The following is a 17,969-nucleotide window of genomic DNA, read 5'->3' as shown; positions in this document are numbered from 1 at the left end:
GTCCAGCCAGATCCTGGGGTTGCCACTGTTCCCAGAAGGCTGCATCTGGCATCTCAGATCAAACACTGCATAATGTCCAGATGTGCAAGCTGTCACTTGGGGAGTAAACATTTAGTGATGGACAATGTGTTAATAACAGCATTGTACCCCTGAAGGTTACCGCTAGTCAAACCAAGATAATAGCCATGAGCCAAAATGACCTAGTGGATAACGCACAAGAAACCTGGGGATTTAGGGATTGAGATGTTTTCAGATGTTTCCCCTCGCCTAGATAAAATATGCTTTTTGTAGAGATTTGAGAGGCAAAGACATGGAAATGGTAGCCCTGGACAAATTGTGTGCCCAACTCAATTTCACACCCAAAATAGGAACACGGGCAGGGGTGGGCTCCTGCCAGTTTTAACCTCTTCTATAGAAGAGGTTCCACAAATCTATAGTGCCATTTAGAACTGGCTCCAGCTCCCTCCCCCCGCCCATCCTCACATCATCAAGATGAAGAGCGAGAGGAGGAATTCTGGGAGTTGAAGTCCACAAGTCTTAAAGCTGTCAAGTTTGAACACCCCTGGGTTTTTTTTCTAAAGGGTTAGGGGTGCGAGGGTCTTGTAACTTGACAGCTTTAAGACTTGCGTGCTTCAAATGCCAGGGTTAGGGGTGCAAGGGTCTTGTAACTTGACAGCTTTAAGACTTGCGTGCTTCAAATGCCAGAGTTAGGGGTGCAAGGGTCTTGTAACTTGACAGCTTTAAGACTTGCGTGCTTCAAATGCCAGAGTTTCTGAGCCAACATTTTGGTTGCTAAGCAAGAGCGTTGTTAAGTGAGTTTCACCACATTTTACAAGTTGGCCACGCCCACCCAGTCACATGACCGCCAAGCCATTCCCATTCGGTCACATGGCTGGCAAGCCACTCCCACTCAGTCACATGGCTGGCAAGCCACTCCCACAAAGCAGGCCACACCTACAGAAGAGGTTCTGAAAAGTTTTGAAACCCACCACTGAACACGGAGAGCAAAAGCCAGCATGCTGAAAATAGCAGAATTCATTTTTGAAAGGAAAAAAGAAGTGTAGGGGCCTTGTGTTGAATTTATAATCCGCCTCATTCCAAATTCCCAGCTGTAGACTTTTTTTTTTAAAAAAAAAAGTTTCCAGCCCTTATGCTTGTCAAAAGAACGGAAACACACAAACTGTCTCTGCTGAGCAACCGGAGGTGATTTTTGGAACAGGGTAAGGGCAATGTGGGAAGCTGCTATAATTAATAGACAATTCACAGTAGAAAGATTGTGAGAATAATTGATTGTCTGGTTGTCTGCATAACTAAGTAATAAGCTACAAAAAGCAACTCACCCATCGCAGAACTGGGACTTTTGACTACTGAATTCTACACGTTCTCAGTTTTGTTCCTCTCCTTCCTCCCACCCCCCCCTAAAATATGAATGTTAAAAAGATCTATGTTCAGATACCAATGTCTAAGTCATCTAACCAATGGAACACAGAGACTGGATAGGTATATGCCCTCAACTTTACAAGTACAATTATACATGTTTCATGGTTGCCTTTTGTGGCCAACATCTAAACAGGTAATAACAACACGTTGTGTATGTCTGAATTCAAAAACTAAATAAACCTTAGGACTGGTTAAGATTTAGGATGGGAAAATCAGTGGATACACAGCTAAACTAAGAAGCTGAAAAACATCTCCCAAAAGGTTATGGTAAATCAATTTCATTTGGTGGCCAAGAAAACTGCATGGCATCACTAGGACCTGAGCTTGATTTCAAGCCATCTTTACTTATGGTATCAGAGGTGATACATGGGAGATGCCTTTTAAATTTGAAAAACTCCATTTACAGTAACCTAGATGGCCTCTGCTTCATCAGCCCGGCCAGTCCCAGCGGAAATCAACTCTACCAATAGCAGCTTTCCTCAATCAACTATTTATCAGGTGCAAAGAATCAGGTCTACTGGCTAGGTTGCAGCATAGAAGGAGCCAACATGATTGCCGACGTTCGATGATGGATATGGAAGAAGAAGAAGAAGAAGAAGAAGAAGAAGAAGAAGAAGAGGAGGAGGAGGAGGAGGAGGAGGAGGAGGAGGAAGAAGAGGAAGAGGAGGAGGAGGAGGAGGAGGAGGAGGAGGAGGAGGAGGAGGAGGAGGAGGAGGAGGAGGAGGAGGAGGAGGAGGAAGATTTATTCCAGCCTCTACACAAGAATTTGGCCAAGTTCAACACTAAATTGGCTCAGGTAGGAGTCAACGTAATTCAGGAGGCGTTGGACTTGGATTGCTCGTGGGAACGCAATAACGCCAACCTGATGACACATTTGACCCCACCTCCCCCAGTTCTGCCTGCTTTTCTCCTGCAGTACTCTAACCCCAATTGACAATTCTATTGATGGTCCTGAATTCAACCCACATCCAATTTGCCTCTTTATATACAGAACTTGAATAAGCGATTTTTGCCCTTCCCATCCGACATCCATATTTCTTGGGCCAGTCCTGCTTAATTCAGTCCTCCAGATGGATATAAATTTTGCAAAGCCGCAGCATTCCTGATAAATGATTGTCCAGTTTATTTGAAAGAAGCGTGCTGATTGGATCCATCAAGAAGTTCCTTCTCAAGTTCGAGCAGATCCTTCAATGCTTGTAAACCTTAATCCTGTGTTCTGGGAAAGGAGAAAGCTATTGCCCTCCCCTAAGCAACAGGCCCTTACATCTTTGCCTCTCAGGTATGTGACAAGATATTATTAAGATGTACGTTTCTAGGCCATCCTCTCTGCATCATTTGATGGCATTGGTGGGTGTGGAACAAACATGTGTCATGAATCACGCCGAAGAATTCCGAACTCAGCAGCAATGTTATTTTTGGCATTGCGCTTCACCACATCATACTAAACCATAATTTGCTTAACTGTGGCTTACTGACTAATAAGCAATGCATAAAAATAATGCATAAAATAAAGCCATCATCTCAGGGTTGACATTATTCATATTTACTGTGTTTTTCGCACTATAAGATGCACTCCCCCCCTCCCACACAAAAAGTGAGTGAAAATGTCTGTGTGTCTTATAGAGCAAATGTCGCCAAAGCCCTGCCAGCCCCACCCTTCAGCCATTTTCGGCCTCCTTGTGCCCTGATTTTGGTCTTTTTCCCCCCAAAAAATTGTATTGGTTTTTATACATTTATGGGGAAAGGTAGGGGGATATATAAAATTTTTTGGCAGCTCCCACACTAGTGATAGAAATCCATCCAAAACTCACAATTTTTACAATCTTAAAAACAAAAGATAAAAGATAAGCAGAAAACAAAGTCTTATTCTATATTGTCAACCATGTGTTCGTTCATTTTCCTTTGTCACTTTCTAGAATGTCAACAATGACTGTTATTTCAAATAACAGGAATAGGGCCTTCTCTGTGATGGGCCCAGCCCTTTGGAATGACCTCCCCCCAGATATCAGGACAACGACCGATCTCCGCTCCTTCCGCACGAAACTCAAGACCCACCTGTTCCAACTAGCCGGCCTGGCTTAACTAGAACTTTCTAACCTCCCTGGCAATTTTAATATTTTAATATTTTATACGTAAATTTTGGGGTTTTTAACTGTTTTAATTGTTTTAATTTATTGTTATTTATTTGAACTTGACTGTTAAATATTGGTGTTACCTCCTCCATGCCACATTTGTATTTTGATTTAATTGTACGTCGCCCCGAGTCCCTTTGCGGAGAGGGGGCGACTGATAAATTGAAATAAATAAATAAATAAATAAATAAAATAAACTTTTATTTTTGTGACCTGAGCCTTTTCGATATTGCTCCTTCCTCCCTGTCCCCAGAGGGAGCCTCAGCCCCCCCTCTCCTTCTTGTCTTGTATACCTTGCTGTCCTTTTTACTACCTTCGCTGTGTTTGTCCTCTAGGAGGGAGAGATGCTTTTTAATGAAGGCTTCAGCCTCCTACGCTGTGTTAATTCTAATCCTATTTCCCTCCTGATTTTGGTCTTTGAGTGCCCTGTTTTCACCACTGTCTGGAACGGGCCAAAAAAGGAATGTGCAGAAACAAAAAACAGGGCATGTGGAGCCGGGCTGCCAGTTTGCTCATGTGTGCGCTGTGCTTGATACATGATGTTAATTACCATCTTTAAAGCGCTCCATGGCTCAGGACCTAGGTACTTGCGGGATCGCATCCTACCACACACTTCCCTGCGACCGATTCGCTCTCACAGGGAAGGACTCCTCCGGGTGCCGTCCACTAAGCAATGCCAACGGGCGGCACCGAGGAGTAGAGCCTTCTCTGTGATGGGCCCAACCCTCTGGAATGACCTCCCCCCCCCCCCGATATCAGAACCACCACCGACTTCCCCTCCTTTCGACGAAAACTGAAGACTCACCTGTTCCGTTTAGCCGGCCTGGACCATTCATAACCTTATTATACCTCCTGGCAGATATATTTTAACTGGGTAATTTTAATTGGGTATTTTTAGGATTGTTGAAATATTGTTTTTATCTACTTTACTTTGTACAGTGTCGTATTGCCTCCTCTTCTATGTTTCTATGTTTTTATGTTTTTATGTTTGTATTTTCAATTTAATTTTTTATTTGACTGTACACCGCCCCGAGTCCCTTTGGGGAGAGGGGGCGGTATAAAAATCGAAATAAATCGAAATCGAATCGAATGAGGTGCGCGCATGTGAAGCGCAATTAAAATTGTTCTGCACATGTGAAGAACTGGAAAAAAAAAGATGGCGGCACCTATGGCACCACTCAGGGAACTGGGACTGGGTTGCTGCCAGTTCCAGCGACCCAGGCCACCGAACCACTACCGGTTTGGCCGAACTGGTTTGAACTGGTAGAAACCCACCACTGATGGGACACATGGAGGTCACTACACAAACCGTTGTAAGTTTGAGGACAACCTGTATAGGAATATGGTGCTAGAAGACCAAGGTGAGTTGATCCAGATGGCTGAATCAGGTGTCCAAGACAGCATCTGAAAAGCCATATGATAATCAAGTTCTCTACGCCTTTTAGATTTGGCTAGACTAGTGAAGAGAAGGACCAGGGGAGACATGGTTGCAGTGTTCCAATATTTGAGGGGCTGCCACAGAGAGGAAGGGGTTAAGCTATTTTCCAAAGCAACTGAAGGCCAGACAAGGAATAGTGGATGAAAACTGAAAAAAGGAGAGATTCAACCTGGAAATAAGGAGACATTTTCTGACAGTGAGAACAATCAACCAGTGGAACAGAAGTTGCCTTTGGAAGTTGTGGGAGCTTCATCCCTGGAGGCTTTCAAGAAGAGACTGGACTGACATTTGTCAGAAATGGTATAGGGTCTCCTGCTTGGGCGGGAGTTGAACTAGATGACCTACAAGGTCCCTTCCAACTCTGATAATCTGTAAAGATGTTACAGCTACACATTTTCTTCTATAGGGATATTCTTATTTTTGTTCGTTTCACTACGACGTTTGTTATAGTGAAACAAATAAAAGTCTTGGGAAATGGACAATACATAAATGAATCAATTAATCATAACTTCAAGCCCACACATGGAATGGGTTACACCTTTCCTAACTAATCAATTCACAAGTTTCCAATTGCCTAATGACCGGCAAGTATAAAGCAATTTGCTATCTTAGTCACCTTATTGATTTCATTTGATGGGCAACGATGTGTAAATGATGCCCGCGTTACTACGCAATCGTTTTGCGCTTACAGTTTAGGAGTGTTATGCGATCCTATAAAACTAGTCATATTTGGTGTCTTGATATTTATCTTTATAGTCTTTTAATCTTTTGTGGCCTGCTGAGAAGAGAAAGAGAGGGGAAGATAGATCACAAAGCAGCATCGAAGGGATAAAACAGATTCTGATCTCTATGATCTTAGTATTTTTAATTGCATGGGTGTTAAGCAAGCTTGTCAAGACTTGAGGAGTACAATATATGTTCCCTGGTGTTATTTTCCCATAGACAAGATCTTCTTAAAAACCACAAAGCCACCTGGCATTAGTCGGAGTTGAAAAAGAGAGAGAAAATTGCATCATCAAAATTGTATTTATAAACCAACTGAACAATTTGGACAGTTATTCCACAGTAGAAATCCAGATCCTGCTGCTATGGATGTCCATCCATCCATCCATCCATCCATCCATCTATCCATCCATCCACACACACACACACACACACAGAGAGAGAGAGAGAGAGAGAGAGAGAGAGAGAGAGAGAGAGAGAGAGAGAGAGAGAGAGAGAAGAACCAGATAAAGAGTAGTTGAATTGAGAGAAGATAATACAGCCCCATCATTTTTCTGCCCCGTTGCTCCCATGTTGACTGATGATTAACAGTTAAGGTAGATACAGTACAGGTATGGTAGTCCTCTACTTATGCCCACAGTTGAGCCCAAAATTTAGGTTGTTAAGTGAGACATTTGTCCAATGAGTTTTGCCCCATTTTCCCACCAGGCTTGCCACAGTTGTTAAGTGAACCACTGCAGTCGATACGTTATGAAGCCGGCTGTTAAGTGAATCTGGATTCCACATTGAGTTTGCGTATCAGAAGGTCGCAAAAAGGGACCCTGGGATACTGCAGCGGTCATCCGTAGGAACCAAATGTCAAGCATCTGAATTTTGATCACGTTAACTGTTGTTAAGTGGAGGACTACCTGAAGTGCTTTGGGGCTGCTGAAACACGCTAAGAAAGTACCGGTAGTCCCCGACTTACAACAGTTCCTTTAGTGACCGTTCAAGGTTACAACGGCACTGAAAAATATGAGCCATTTTCAGTTATAATCTTTGCAGCAGCCTGAATCCCTAGCACTGCATAACAGAGGGAGCTCCCGTTATTTGTCCCGGCTTCTGCCAACATAGCAGTTCGAAAGCAAGTAAAAATGCAAGTAGAAAAATAGGGACCACCTTTGGTGGGAAGGTAACAGCTTTCCGTGCGCCTTCAGCATTTAGTCATGCCGGCCATATGACCACGGAGACGTCTTCGGACAGTGCTGGCTCTTTGCTTTGAGACAGAGATGAGCACCGCCCCCTAGAGTCGGGAACAACTAGCACAGATGTGCGAGGGGAACCTTTACCTTTAAGGTTTTTTGTTTCGTTTTTTGGCATGCCGACGTGCCAGTCTACGTTCTTTATCACTTTATTAATTTCCTGTTTTGTGAGCTTATACTAAAACCGTGTAGTTCTTTCTTTAAAAACACACACATGCGTGCACACACACACACACAAACACACACACACACACACTAAGCCAAGCCTGTACCTTGTCCCCAGGATATATTTAAATGCCCTGACTTGTTTCAGCTCACATGGACTTTCGTAAGAAAATGCCCATAGTAATATTTGGGTGTTGCTGTAATGAAAATGCCGTTGGAACTTACCAATGGAGTTACAAAACATCCGACATGATCTGAACACCAAAAGGGTGAAACACCCAGAAATGGGAGCCAGGAAAAAAAGCAATTCTGGATCCAATTTCCCTGCCATGCTACCAGCTAACAAAGCTCAGAAGGCCTTAGAAATAGTCTTAGAAAACACGCTGGTATTATTTGTTTTCTTATATACAGTTTAACCAGGCTTAACAAGGTTTATTCCCTAAGTGATTAGCTTGGTTGTAAGACTGCACTAAGCAGTGACCGCAGAACTAATAAGTATGATTTAATCCTCAACATACAACCATTCGTTATAACAGTCATAAAGACAGGTCAGTTGCCCAGCATCTGAATTTTGATCATGTGACCATGGGGGAATGCTACAATGGTCATAAACAACAGAATGCAGAATAACAGAGTTGGAAGGGACCTTTGAGGTCTTCTAGTCTAACCCCCTGCTTAGGAAACCCTACACCACTTCAGACAAATGGTTATCCAACCTCTTCTTAAAAACATCCAGTGTTGGAGCATTCACAACTTCTAGAGGCAAGTTGTTCCACTGATGAATTGTTCTCACTGCCAGGAAATTTCTCCTTAGTTTTAGGTCAGTGTTGGCGAACATTTTTGGCACCATGTGCACAGGTGCGTGGGGGAAACTGGAAGAGCAGCTTCCCTGTGTGCATGGAAACTGGAAGAATAGTTCCCTGGTGCGCATTTGCACACTGGGAAGCTGAGATTCCAGTTTCCGGCATGCACATGCAGGCCGGTCACCTGGTCTTCCAGTTTCTGGCACACATGTGCACGCAAAGACCAACTGGCCGGCACGCATGTGCATGCCGGAAGAGCAATGGGTGACGGCTGGCATGCCCGGAGAGATGGCTCTGCATGCCACATCCGGTGAGAGTGCCATCATGGTTCTAGGTTGCTTCTCTCCTTGATTAGTTTCCATCCATTGCTTCTTGTCCTGCTCTCGGGTGCTTTGGAGCTCCTCTTCTTTGTGGTAACCCCATTTGTGATCAACAGTCATACGTTCGCTCTTTTCAGTGCCATTGCAACTTTGAACAGTCACTAAATGAATAGTTGCAAGTTGAGGATTACCTGTAAGTCGTTCTCTCTCTCCCGTCTCCGTTTTTACTCTCAGAACAATTTTGCAAAGTGGCCTAAAATAAGGAAAAACTGGACTGAAGTTTGCTAGTCCTGGATACCCAAAGTTGAAGTCTGATATTCTCATCTACCAGAGAGGGGATATATGTTGATTAAAGCCACATGGTTAACTTTGTCCTGGAAAAAAAAAATCATCTGTAGAAGAGGGAGAAAGAGCCCTATGATTTAATGGCCACCAGACTGAATAAACAATGAAGTTTTCTTCCAAGGATAAGCTAGTCCAAAAGGGAAAGTGCTGACCTGTAACCTTGACCCTTGATAGGACAGACTTTTACTTGCACAAAGTTTATGGGTGGATTGTGTAAGAAAGAAAGAAAAAGAAGAAATTCACCTAGACAATACGGTAAAGGTTCTCCTCGTATATATAGGCTAGTTGTTCCTGACTCTAGGGGGCGGTGCTCATCTCCGTTTCAAAACCGAAGAGGCAGCACTGTCTGTAGTCATCTCCGTGGTCATGTGGCGGGCATGACTAAAAGCTGAAGGCGCACGGAACGCTGTTACCTCCCCACCAAAGGTGGTTCCTATTTTTCTATTTGTATTTTTAGTTGCTTTCGAACTGCTAGGTTGGCAGAAGCTGGGACAAGTAACGGGAGCTCATTCCGTTACGTGGTGCTAGGGATTTGAACCGCCAAACTGCCAACCTTCCTGATCGACAAGCTCAGCATCTTAGCCACTGAGCCACCGTGTCCCTATACAACACAGCAGTATTGTACTTAGACAATACTGCTGTTTTTATCAATAACCAAAAGACAGCTGCTGGAGAATCACCATCTGAGTTTCGGGGATACATTATGAATCAATTCTAAATCTTCCAAACCCTACGGTAATGTGGGATTTAAACCTCTACACTGCATTGGCAAAGTTCCATATACTGTGTTTTCCTGAAAATAAGACAGGGTCTTATTTTCTTTTGACCCCCCCCCTGAAATAAGCCCTTGGCCTTATTTTTGAGGAGGTCTTATTATTTTTGAGGTGCAGGAGGCGGCGAGCGTGGTCACCTCATGGCTGCTGCTGTGTTGCAATATTTTGGGAGAGGGTTTATTTTATTTTCAGGGGAGTGTTTATTTTACTGCATACGCTCAAAAGCCCAATTGGGCTTATTATCCATGGGGGTCTTATTTTCAGGGAAACAGGGTAGCTTGTATTTACACAATAACTTTTGGATTCACACTCTACTTTTAACCTGGTTTATGAATGCCCCACTTATTGTAAGCCATGAACTCACCCCATGAGCTGAGTCCATGCCACTCACTTAAAACTCCTGCCTTCCAAAATGAGTTTTTTTTAAAAAACTTCCTACAGTGTGGAAATGCAGCCACAAGGCTTGTTGTTTGGCTAAGCGTATTGTGTGAACACAGCCACAGAGACTAAAAAAATTATGACTGTGCTGCCACCTTTAGACAGGTATTACTTTTAGACTCGCAACCCCAAATATACTTAGCAGGGGAGTTATGATAGCAGTCTTCCAATATCTGAGGAGCTGCCACAGAGAGGAGGGGGTCAAGCTATATTCCAAAGCACCTGAAGGCCAGACAAGGAACAATGGATGGAAGCTGAACAAGGAGAGATTCAACCTGGAAATAAGGAGAAATTTTCTGACAGTGAGAGCAATCAACCCATGGAACAGAAGTTGCCTTCGGAAGTTGTGGAAGCTTCATCACTGGAGGCTTTCAAGAAGAGATTGGACTGCCATTTGTCAGAAATGGTGTATGGTCTCCTACTTGGGACCTCCTATTTGTAGCTCATTGAATGACCTTCTTGTAGGTCATTAGATGACCTACAAGATCCCTTCCAGTTCTGTTAATCTGTAAACCCTATCCTAAGTAATGACAGGATAAAATAGGCATAACATTTTCTTAAAAGGACCAGGCTGAAAACATATCATATCCTCAAGATCTTCCCAGGACTCGCTTCAATTAAATATGGGTAAGCATGTGATATAAACTCAAAAGGCAAGTATTAACCAGATGTAGCCATACTGGCCAGAAATCTGGGACTTGATCACAAAATGCCAATTATAATTTGCTTGCTCATGGCTTGCTAAATAACCACAGGGTGCATTTAAACAGCAGACGACACCACACCATTTGCAAACTGCAAGGGCTGGGAATCACATAATATGCTGAGCGTCCAAACCAAGCAAACCACAGTATAGCTTAGAGAGATGTGACAAGCCAGACACTAAACTGCAACCATATGATCCAGCTGGAACTTGTATGAAACCTTCTCACATGCATTCCTTCTCTTCTTTTCAACACCCCTGCCCCCCCCCAAAAGCAGGCATTGCCACAGCCGCGATGTTACAGAAGCCTTTTGAAAACAGCGGAAAGGAAAATCAATAAGACTCCAGCTCGGACTTATATAGCAGCAGCATATAAACCATTACTCTGGCTGTTTGCATTAAAGTTTCAACAGTCTTGAGAATTTTTGTTGCTTTTGTTCTCTCGGATTCAGAAGGCTTGAAATATTAGGATGCAGCTGTGCACTTGAATCCATAACTATCTACCTTTCTCTTTCAGTTACACTGGAAGCAAACCACACAACCTGAGTCGTTCCAAAACAACTTCATAAAAGAAACTTTTATGATCAGATGTTCAGCTAAAAAGACACACTTGTTCTTTTAATAACGGAGACGTGACTGGTACAGCTGAGGACATCTTCAAACGCTTGTCATCAGCAATTTTGGAGTGGTGGAATTTTCAGTATCAACTTGAGGTCCAAATTTTGGTTCTACACGTTTTTCAGCTTGTAAATCGACATTTATTCAAAAGCTGTTGGTCAATAAAGAATATTTGAAGCTCAGGGTTGAAAGAAAGAGCCTTGATGCTCTCTGAGCTTAGTTGTTTTTTTGCAAATATTTCATTACTAGTGCTAGCACTGATGATGTTACCTAATTTGGGTAATGAAATGTCTGCAAGAAAACTACCAGGCTCAGAAAGCACTAAGGACCCCACAGTCCTCCGCCCCCACTCCTTAAACCCCACTCCCTTCTAGCACCGATGATGTTACCTAATTTGGGTAATGAAACATCTGCAAGAAAACGACCAAACACAGAAAGCACCAAGGATCTTTCAAAAGCTCTTTAGAACTTCATGATGGCCACGAGGGGTGACTTGTTCCAATAACTTGCACGCTAATGTCACTTGCAGTACCTTGGAGAGCTTCTTGCAAACAAGTTGCTGGATCAAAGAGTGTTTGGATATTGGCTAAATCAGAGGCTTAGCTCCAGAATAACCAAGCATGCTAGTAACAACACAAACCTCAAAGATGGTGCCCATCATTCAATAAAACACACAAAACAGTTTTTTTTAATTTAAAAAAGTCATGATTTTTCTGGTTTGAATATGAAAATCTTTTAAAACTCCTGGGGTAAGAATCCAGCAATTTTGTGAAATTTCAGTAATTTCAATAATGCAGGATATAGTCTGGGTTGATCACCGAGACCAGACATTTAGCCTCCTGAGTTTTCAGACTCATGCTGGAGCCCATCCTCATATTCTGGTAGGGGGGGAGGTTTCCTGAGAGTGGGCTCCAGCACAAGTCCGAAAACTCAAATGACAAAACCTCTGGCAACCGACCCAGGTTGGATCCTGCAACATTATCCTGTTGACCACACCTAAAGTACTGCATCCAGTTTTGTCCACCACACCATAAACAAGATGTTGAGACTCTAGAAAAAGTGAAGAGAAGAGCAACCAGGGTGATTAGGGGACTGGAGTCTAAATCATATGAAGAACGGTTACAGGAACTGGGCATGGCTAATCTAGTGAAGAGAAGGACCAGGGAAGACATGCTAGTAGTCTTCCAATATTTGAGGGGCTGCCACAGAGAGGAAGGGGTCAAGCTATTTTCCAAAGCACCTGAAGGCCAGACAAGGAATAATGGATGGAAACTGAGCAAGGAGAGATTCAACCTAGAAACAAGGAGGAACTTCCTGACAGTTAATCAACCCATGGAACAGAAGTTGCCTTCAGAAGTTGTGGGAGCTTTATCACTTGAGACTTTCATGAAGATATTGGACTGCCATTTGTCAGAAATGGTGTAGGGTCTCCTGCTTGAGGGGGGGGGGTTGGACTAGATGACCTACAAGGTCTCTTCCAACTCTGTTAATCTATTAAAGATATGTGTATTTCCTTTCATTCATCCCCCCCCCATTTGTGGCTCCTGGAAATGTTGCTGACCTATGGTTTCTTCAGCCATGATTTGTTATCTAAACCATCATGTCCGCAATGGCACCAGTTGACATCCATCCATTGACATTTCTGTCCTGAAGGCCAAAATATCATGTGTGGTTTCAGTTATTTTAAAAAACTCCCCCCCTCCCTCCCCAAGTTGAAAACTAGTGTCTGGCATTCGGAAACGATGCAAATCCATGAACGTTTTTCCCCCTACTGCCGCCGTCTCCAAAATGTATTTAAAGCTCAGAACATGCCTTTGACTTAATCAGTCATCGCTTGAGAATATTTATGAAACTCTCAAGGTTGCCAACCACACCTCCTCCCCCCTCATCAATATCCGGATGATTATCATATAATTTTTTTTAAAAAAAAACAGCAACTCTACCTTCAACAGTTCCTAACTAAAAGCCAACATTCTTGGCCTCCCTCGACACTAAATTATAATGGTTGTGTTTTCGGTAAATTTCTTCTGTAATTTCTTCTCGGAGCAGCGGCGGTTTCAACATCCTGTACTTCGTGACATGAGGATGGGAGGAAGGAAAGGGTATAAATCAGAGCCACGACAACTCCCTTGTAGAGACTGGTAGAGATCTGGGATACTGCCACAACCAACACCCACAGCTTTGCCAGATGTTTGCAAGAGGTCTGTGCAAGGTTAACCCCTTCTCAAACAGGGAAATTCTGCTTAGGGCCAAGGTTTTTGCTAAGTAAACACTCAGAAGCCTGTTATCTGCTTGACATGGGTAATGGCAGTACTAGCTCCTTTCTTTGGAAAACACTTATAAATCAAAACAATTACAGGTTGAAATCCTAAGCATGCTTTCTTGGAAGTACTAACTGCACTAAGAATACACTATCCAGATTTTTTTTAAAAAGCCCCCTACAATGGTAGGATTTTGAACGTCTATGGGGATTCTCAGTCATCCAGGTTGTGGTTGTCCCAAAGAAGCTGAACTGAAAAAAAAAACTTCTTGGATAAGAAGCTAAATGTCTTCAAAGGAAAAACAAAGTCCAGTGGTCTTTTGCGGGCGAGTGTGTGTGTGTGTGAGAGAGAATCTTCTGGATGCAACTTTAAAGTAAACTGAATTGGTTGGGCACTATTGATTTATAAGCATGTTCAGAAGCGTAAATAAATAAAAGGTCAAGTTTTATGCTCTTACTGGGGGTAATCAGAGGTGTTATTCAACAGGTTCGGGTCAGTTCCGGAGAACCGATAGCGGAAATTTTGAGTAGTTTAGAGAACCGGTAAATACCACCTCTGACTGGTCCTGTCCCCATCTATTCTCTGCCTCCCGAATCCCAGCTGATCTTCTTTTGTTGCCCTGAACAGGGAAACGGAGCTGGAAAGCAGGTTAGTGGGGTGCGGAGGGAATAGGGATTTTGCAGTAACCTTCCCCTGCCACGCCATGCCCAACAAACCACGCCATGCCCAACAAACCATGTCACACATTGCCCACCAAGTCACACCATGGCTGCCAAGCCACGCCCACCAAGTCATGCCCACAAAACCAGTAGTAAAAGAACCTGAATCCCACTACTGGGTGAAACCACATGTTGGGCTAAATTAGGCAAACAAGCAGACTTCAATATTAATGGTTTGGTTCAACAGCACTAAGACAAAATGCAGCTATTTGGTTTTAGCATAACCATTAAAGGTTCATACACTATGGTTTGCGATTTAGAAACCAACAACTAAGAAGCAAGCTTTGCGAAGGTGCCATAAAAATACGGTAAGTCTAAGTGCTATGACTATAAAACCAGAGGTGTCCCCTAAAATACTGTCAAGGCATTGACTGCAAGGGAATCAGAACCCTTTCCCAAAAGAGGTCTGGCAGAAGATTGATAGACTGGGGAAAAAGTCTATACCCTACAGTTATACATAATATCATGTATCCAACTATGTTATGAAAAGGATCCCTGTTTTCCAAGACAATAACAGGAGGAAGGAGACAACAAAGCTCAGAAGAAGGAAAAAAAGATGCCCCACCCAAGATCCAAACATTTCCAAACATGTTCTAATTGAAGTCTACTTTTGGAAGCAAATAGGAAAGTCACCGATTGCAGCCCACAGCAATGAAGGTAGCGCAATCGTTGGAAAGCATGTTCCGTCGTTGGCTTTGAAACAGCTCCAGTGAAGAGCACAAGAAGAAGGATCAAACAGTCTCTGCACAACTCAAGGTGCTTTTGACTGAAATATTCCTTATTATGCCATCTTTGTGTGCACCTCACTATTTTTTTTATCGACAGGGAAAATCAATAGGTAAAGGAATCGAGCCTACATACAAATCGAGATTCACACCCAATATATATATTTGGAGGTTAAAAAAAATCCTTTGAATTTTTGCTTCTCTCCCTTGAGATCAGACGTAATGTTTTTAACGGGGTGGGAGGAACAGGAAAGCCAACCAAATATTTGTCTTATCTCTTTTCCCCCCTAGAATCAGTGAAGAAAGCAAGAAAACAATGACTCTTAACACAGCGCATCACCCCTTCTTAACATGAGTCATTCTTGATTAAATTAGCACAACAGCCTGGATTTGGGTAACACCTGCAAGGCATTCCCAACTAATGCAGACCCCCCCACACCCCCAGACTGACATTCTGTGCAAAGACACTGGATTGCTTTTCCCAACAAGACTGAAATGAGTAAAGCCGCTAAGAGTACTAGACATTTTTTCATCCTCCTCTCTCCAACGGCAATGCAAATCCTTCCCCAAACCAATCTCCCAACTTCCCTTTGCAAGGCAACAAAACTTCACACAACTTGAACAAACTGAAGGGTGAACCATGCTTGCCAAATCCAAGCTGGGTTTTACATTCACGTGGTGCGTATACCCTGGATTAAGTCCATGACAGTTTATTCAATTAGCTTCATTTTCCTAGCCTCCACCCAATACTCCCTCTCAAATACTAACCACAGAGGGACCCGTGGCACAATTTGTGAAGCTGCAATAAGTTTGGATAACTTGGTTTCACCAGGAGCCAAGGAGCACAGCCTGTAACCCACCAACAAACAAAACCTACATTTGTGGCTTAGTGCCAGGGGAGACCCCAGTCATGTGCTCTGAGTCTTGCAGCTGGAATCAGCTAAATCAGAGAATACTTACAACATATTTTGCTGGAAAAGCCATCCAGAAGAGATCTGGGTTTCTGTTTTGGCAAAAAGCACCAACGCCGGGCAGAGAATAGCATGCAGGAGCTCGCGGTGTTAACACTTCTGTTTGGGGCCTTCTCAGGAGTAAGGAGGACATCTTGGTTGTCACCTGTATGCTTGTCACTTCCCCCAGGCAGGTGTGAAAAAGGCAGTCCCCTCTTATCTCACCTGTGCTCTTTTTGGAGCACATGCCTTCCAGGAGGGAGGGAGAGAGTGGGAAACCAAACAACTCCAGACCCACACCTTGGATGTAAAAGAAACAACTGTTAAAATGTTTTGGCTTCAGCTGGAATACCTCTCCTTCCTTCCCTCCCCCCCCCCATCCCTCTCTCTTTGGTTCCCGGGCCAGCTTCTGTTGGAAAGACCAAAGATCAATCCACTTTGGGACTATGGCTTCCAAATTCCTAGCTAGTTGGAACTTTAGGAGACTGAGAAACAATGATGGCAACTATTAACACTTCATGTAATCTTGATTCTATCCCTCTGTTTATGCAGCCTAGAACTGTGTTGGCTTTTTTGGCAGCTGCAGCACACGGCTGGCTCATATCAGAGTCCTTCTTACTATCAGAGTCATTCTTCTGTTGGGAAAGGCTAACAGCAACCTCAAATGTACGTCCCCAGTTGTTTTCCAATATTTTAAAATCTTAACTGTACAATGCCTGTTTTTTTGAATTGCTCCCATGACACATCTCTTCTGTTAGTTTTTAATCTTCCAATTGGAATTTTTAAGAGAACTAGTGCAAACTAAAAAGAATGAAAAGAGAAAAGAGAATGTGCACAAAAATAGAATAAAAAACCTAAGAAAAAAGAGAAAAATAGATAAAATGATTTCCCACTTCATTACAAGTATAAACAATGTTAGTAACTTATCACCTTTGTCTTAAAGCACAAGAAATGATATCTTCTTCCCACACCCTCTCTCTTATCTATAAACAAACACTTAAAGCTTTAAAGATGTGCAATTGTGCCTTTTCCCTCCAGACATCCCCAGAAATTTAGATGTCGTTGTAAGAAAGACTAAAAGCGATTTGCAATTTCCCCACACCAAGGAACTAGAAAAAAAATGGACAACTCTGCATAGGGCTAAATAAAATCCTTTTTCTCCCGTTTCCCAAATCCTCAATTTATTGTTAATTTGAGAAATATATTTGGCAATGCGGGAAAACAGGCTTAATTTAAGCTAGGTCCCTTCTCTTTTCATCTTTGAAATTTCTCCTTGTAGAACTGGGCACTAGTGATACAAATTCATCTTTGGTTTGTATGTGTCCTCCACCTTGTCAAAAAGTAGGACTGAATTCTGTTTTGTCCAGCCACTGTTCGATCCTTTTGCTCTTTTGCTCTTAAGATCATTCGTGTCCCTCTCTTCAGGGACAAGTCTAGTCCAGCCTTGTTCTTTTCCTACGATTGCTCCAGCCAGCTGTTTGTGCAACTTTTCATGGTAGAACTTTATTACACCTGAGAGCTTTCTTGCTAACACAATATGTAAAATAGCTTGGAGGGATTTGTTGACAAATGCGTTGGGCCTTTGATGTACCTGAGTATTCCCTGCCCCATTTCTGGATGATGCACGATACTGGCATTATATAAGGCAAAGTGATTTTCAGTCCCACCCTCTGCATTACAAAAAAAAAAGCCAAGCATGATCTTCTTTTGTTGCCCTGAACAGGAGAATGGAGCTGGAAAGTAGGTTAGTGGGGTGGGGAGGGAATGAGGATTTTGCAGTATCCTTCCCCTGCCATACCCACAAAGCCACGCCCACAAAGCCACGCCCACAGAACCGGTAGTAAAAACTTTTGAATCCCAATACCGGACTCTGTTCCAACAAGTCCTCTCTTCTCATTTGGTGGCCAAAGTATTTGAGCTTCTGTAACCTGTCCTTCCTAATTGTAGCTTATTTTATTGAATAAAATCAATGACAGTTAATCAAAGCGATGCATATCAGGCTTCGTTTATGAGTGAACTCACTCACAAAAGCCATTTTCCCCAACCTTTTCCATGCTGACTTCCTCTATGCTAACATAAAAGTCATCAATCATGTTTTCTCGACCTTTCATAGCTATGCCTGCTCCCTACTACAGCGGTAAATGCTTCCTGGTTTTACTTGGAAGAGAATAAATA

General features: G+C 42.9%; 1 protein-coding gene across 1 annotated transcript in view; it reads right to left on the bottom strand.

Moving 5' to 3' along the window:
- The window catches only part of BNC1 (basonuclin zinc finger protein 1), a 69,013-nt gene extending 52,862 nt beyond the window's left edge, over positions 1-16,151 (bottom strand). The window contains exon 1 of the mRNA XM_081964729.1: positions 15,805-16,151. Within this exon, the coding sequence (XP_081820855.1) occupies positions 15,805-16,041 (237 nt within the window). The 5' untranslated portion in view covers positions 16,042-16,151. The remainder of the gene's footprint in view (positions 1-15,804) is intronic.
- Positions 16,152-17,969: the final 1,818 nt, after the last annotated feature.

Source organism: Natrix helvetica (assembly GCF_964273705.1).
Source record: "Natrix helvetica genome assembly, chromosome: 12".
In the NCBI taxonomy this organism is placed as follows: Eukaryota; Metazoa; Chordata; class Lepidosauria; order Squamata; family Natricidae; genus Natrix; species Natrix helvetica.
The sequence above is the reverse complement of the archived record's forward strand: the minus strand, read 5'-3'. Positions and strand labels throughout refer to the sequence as shown.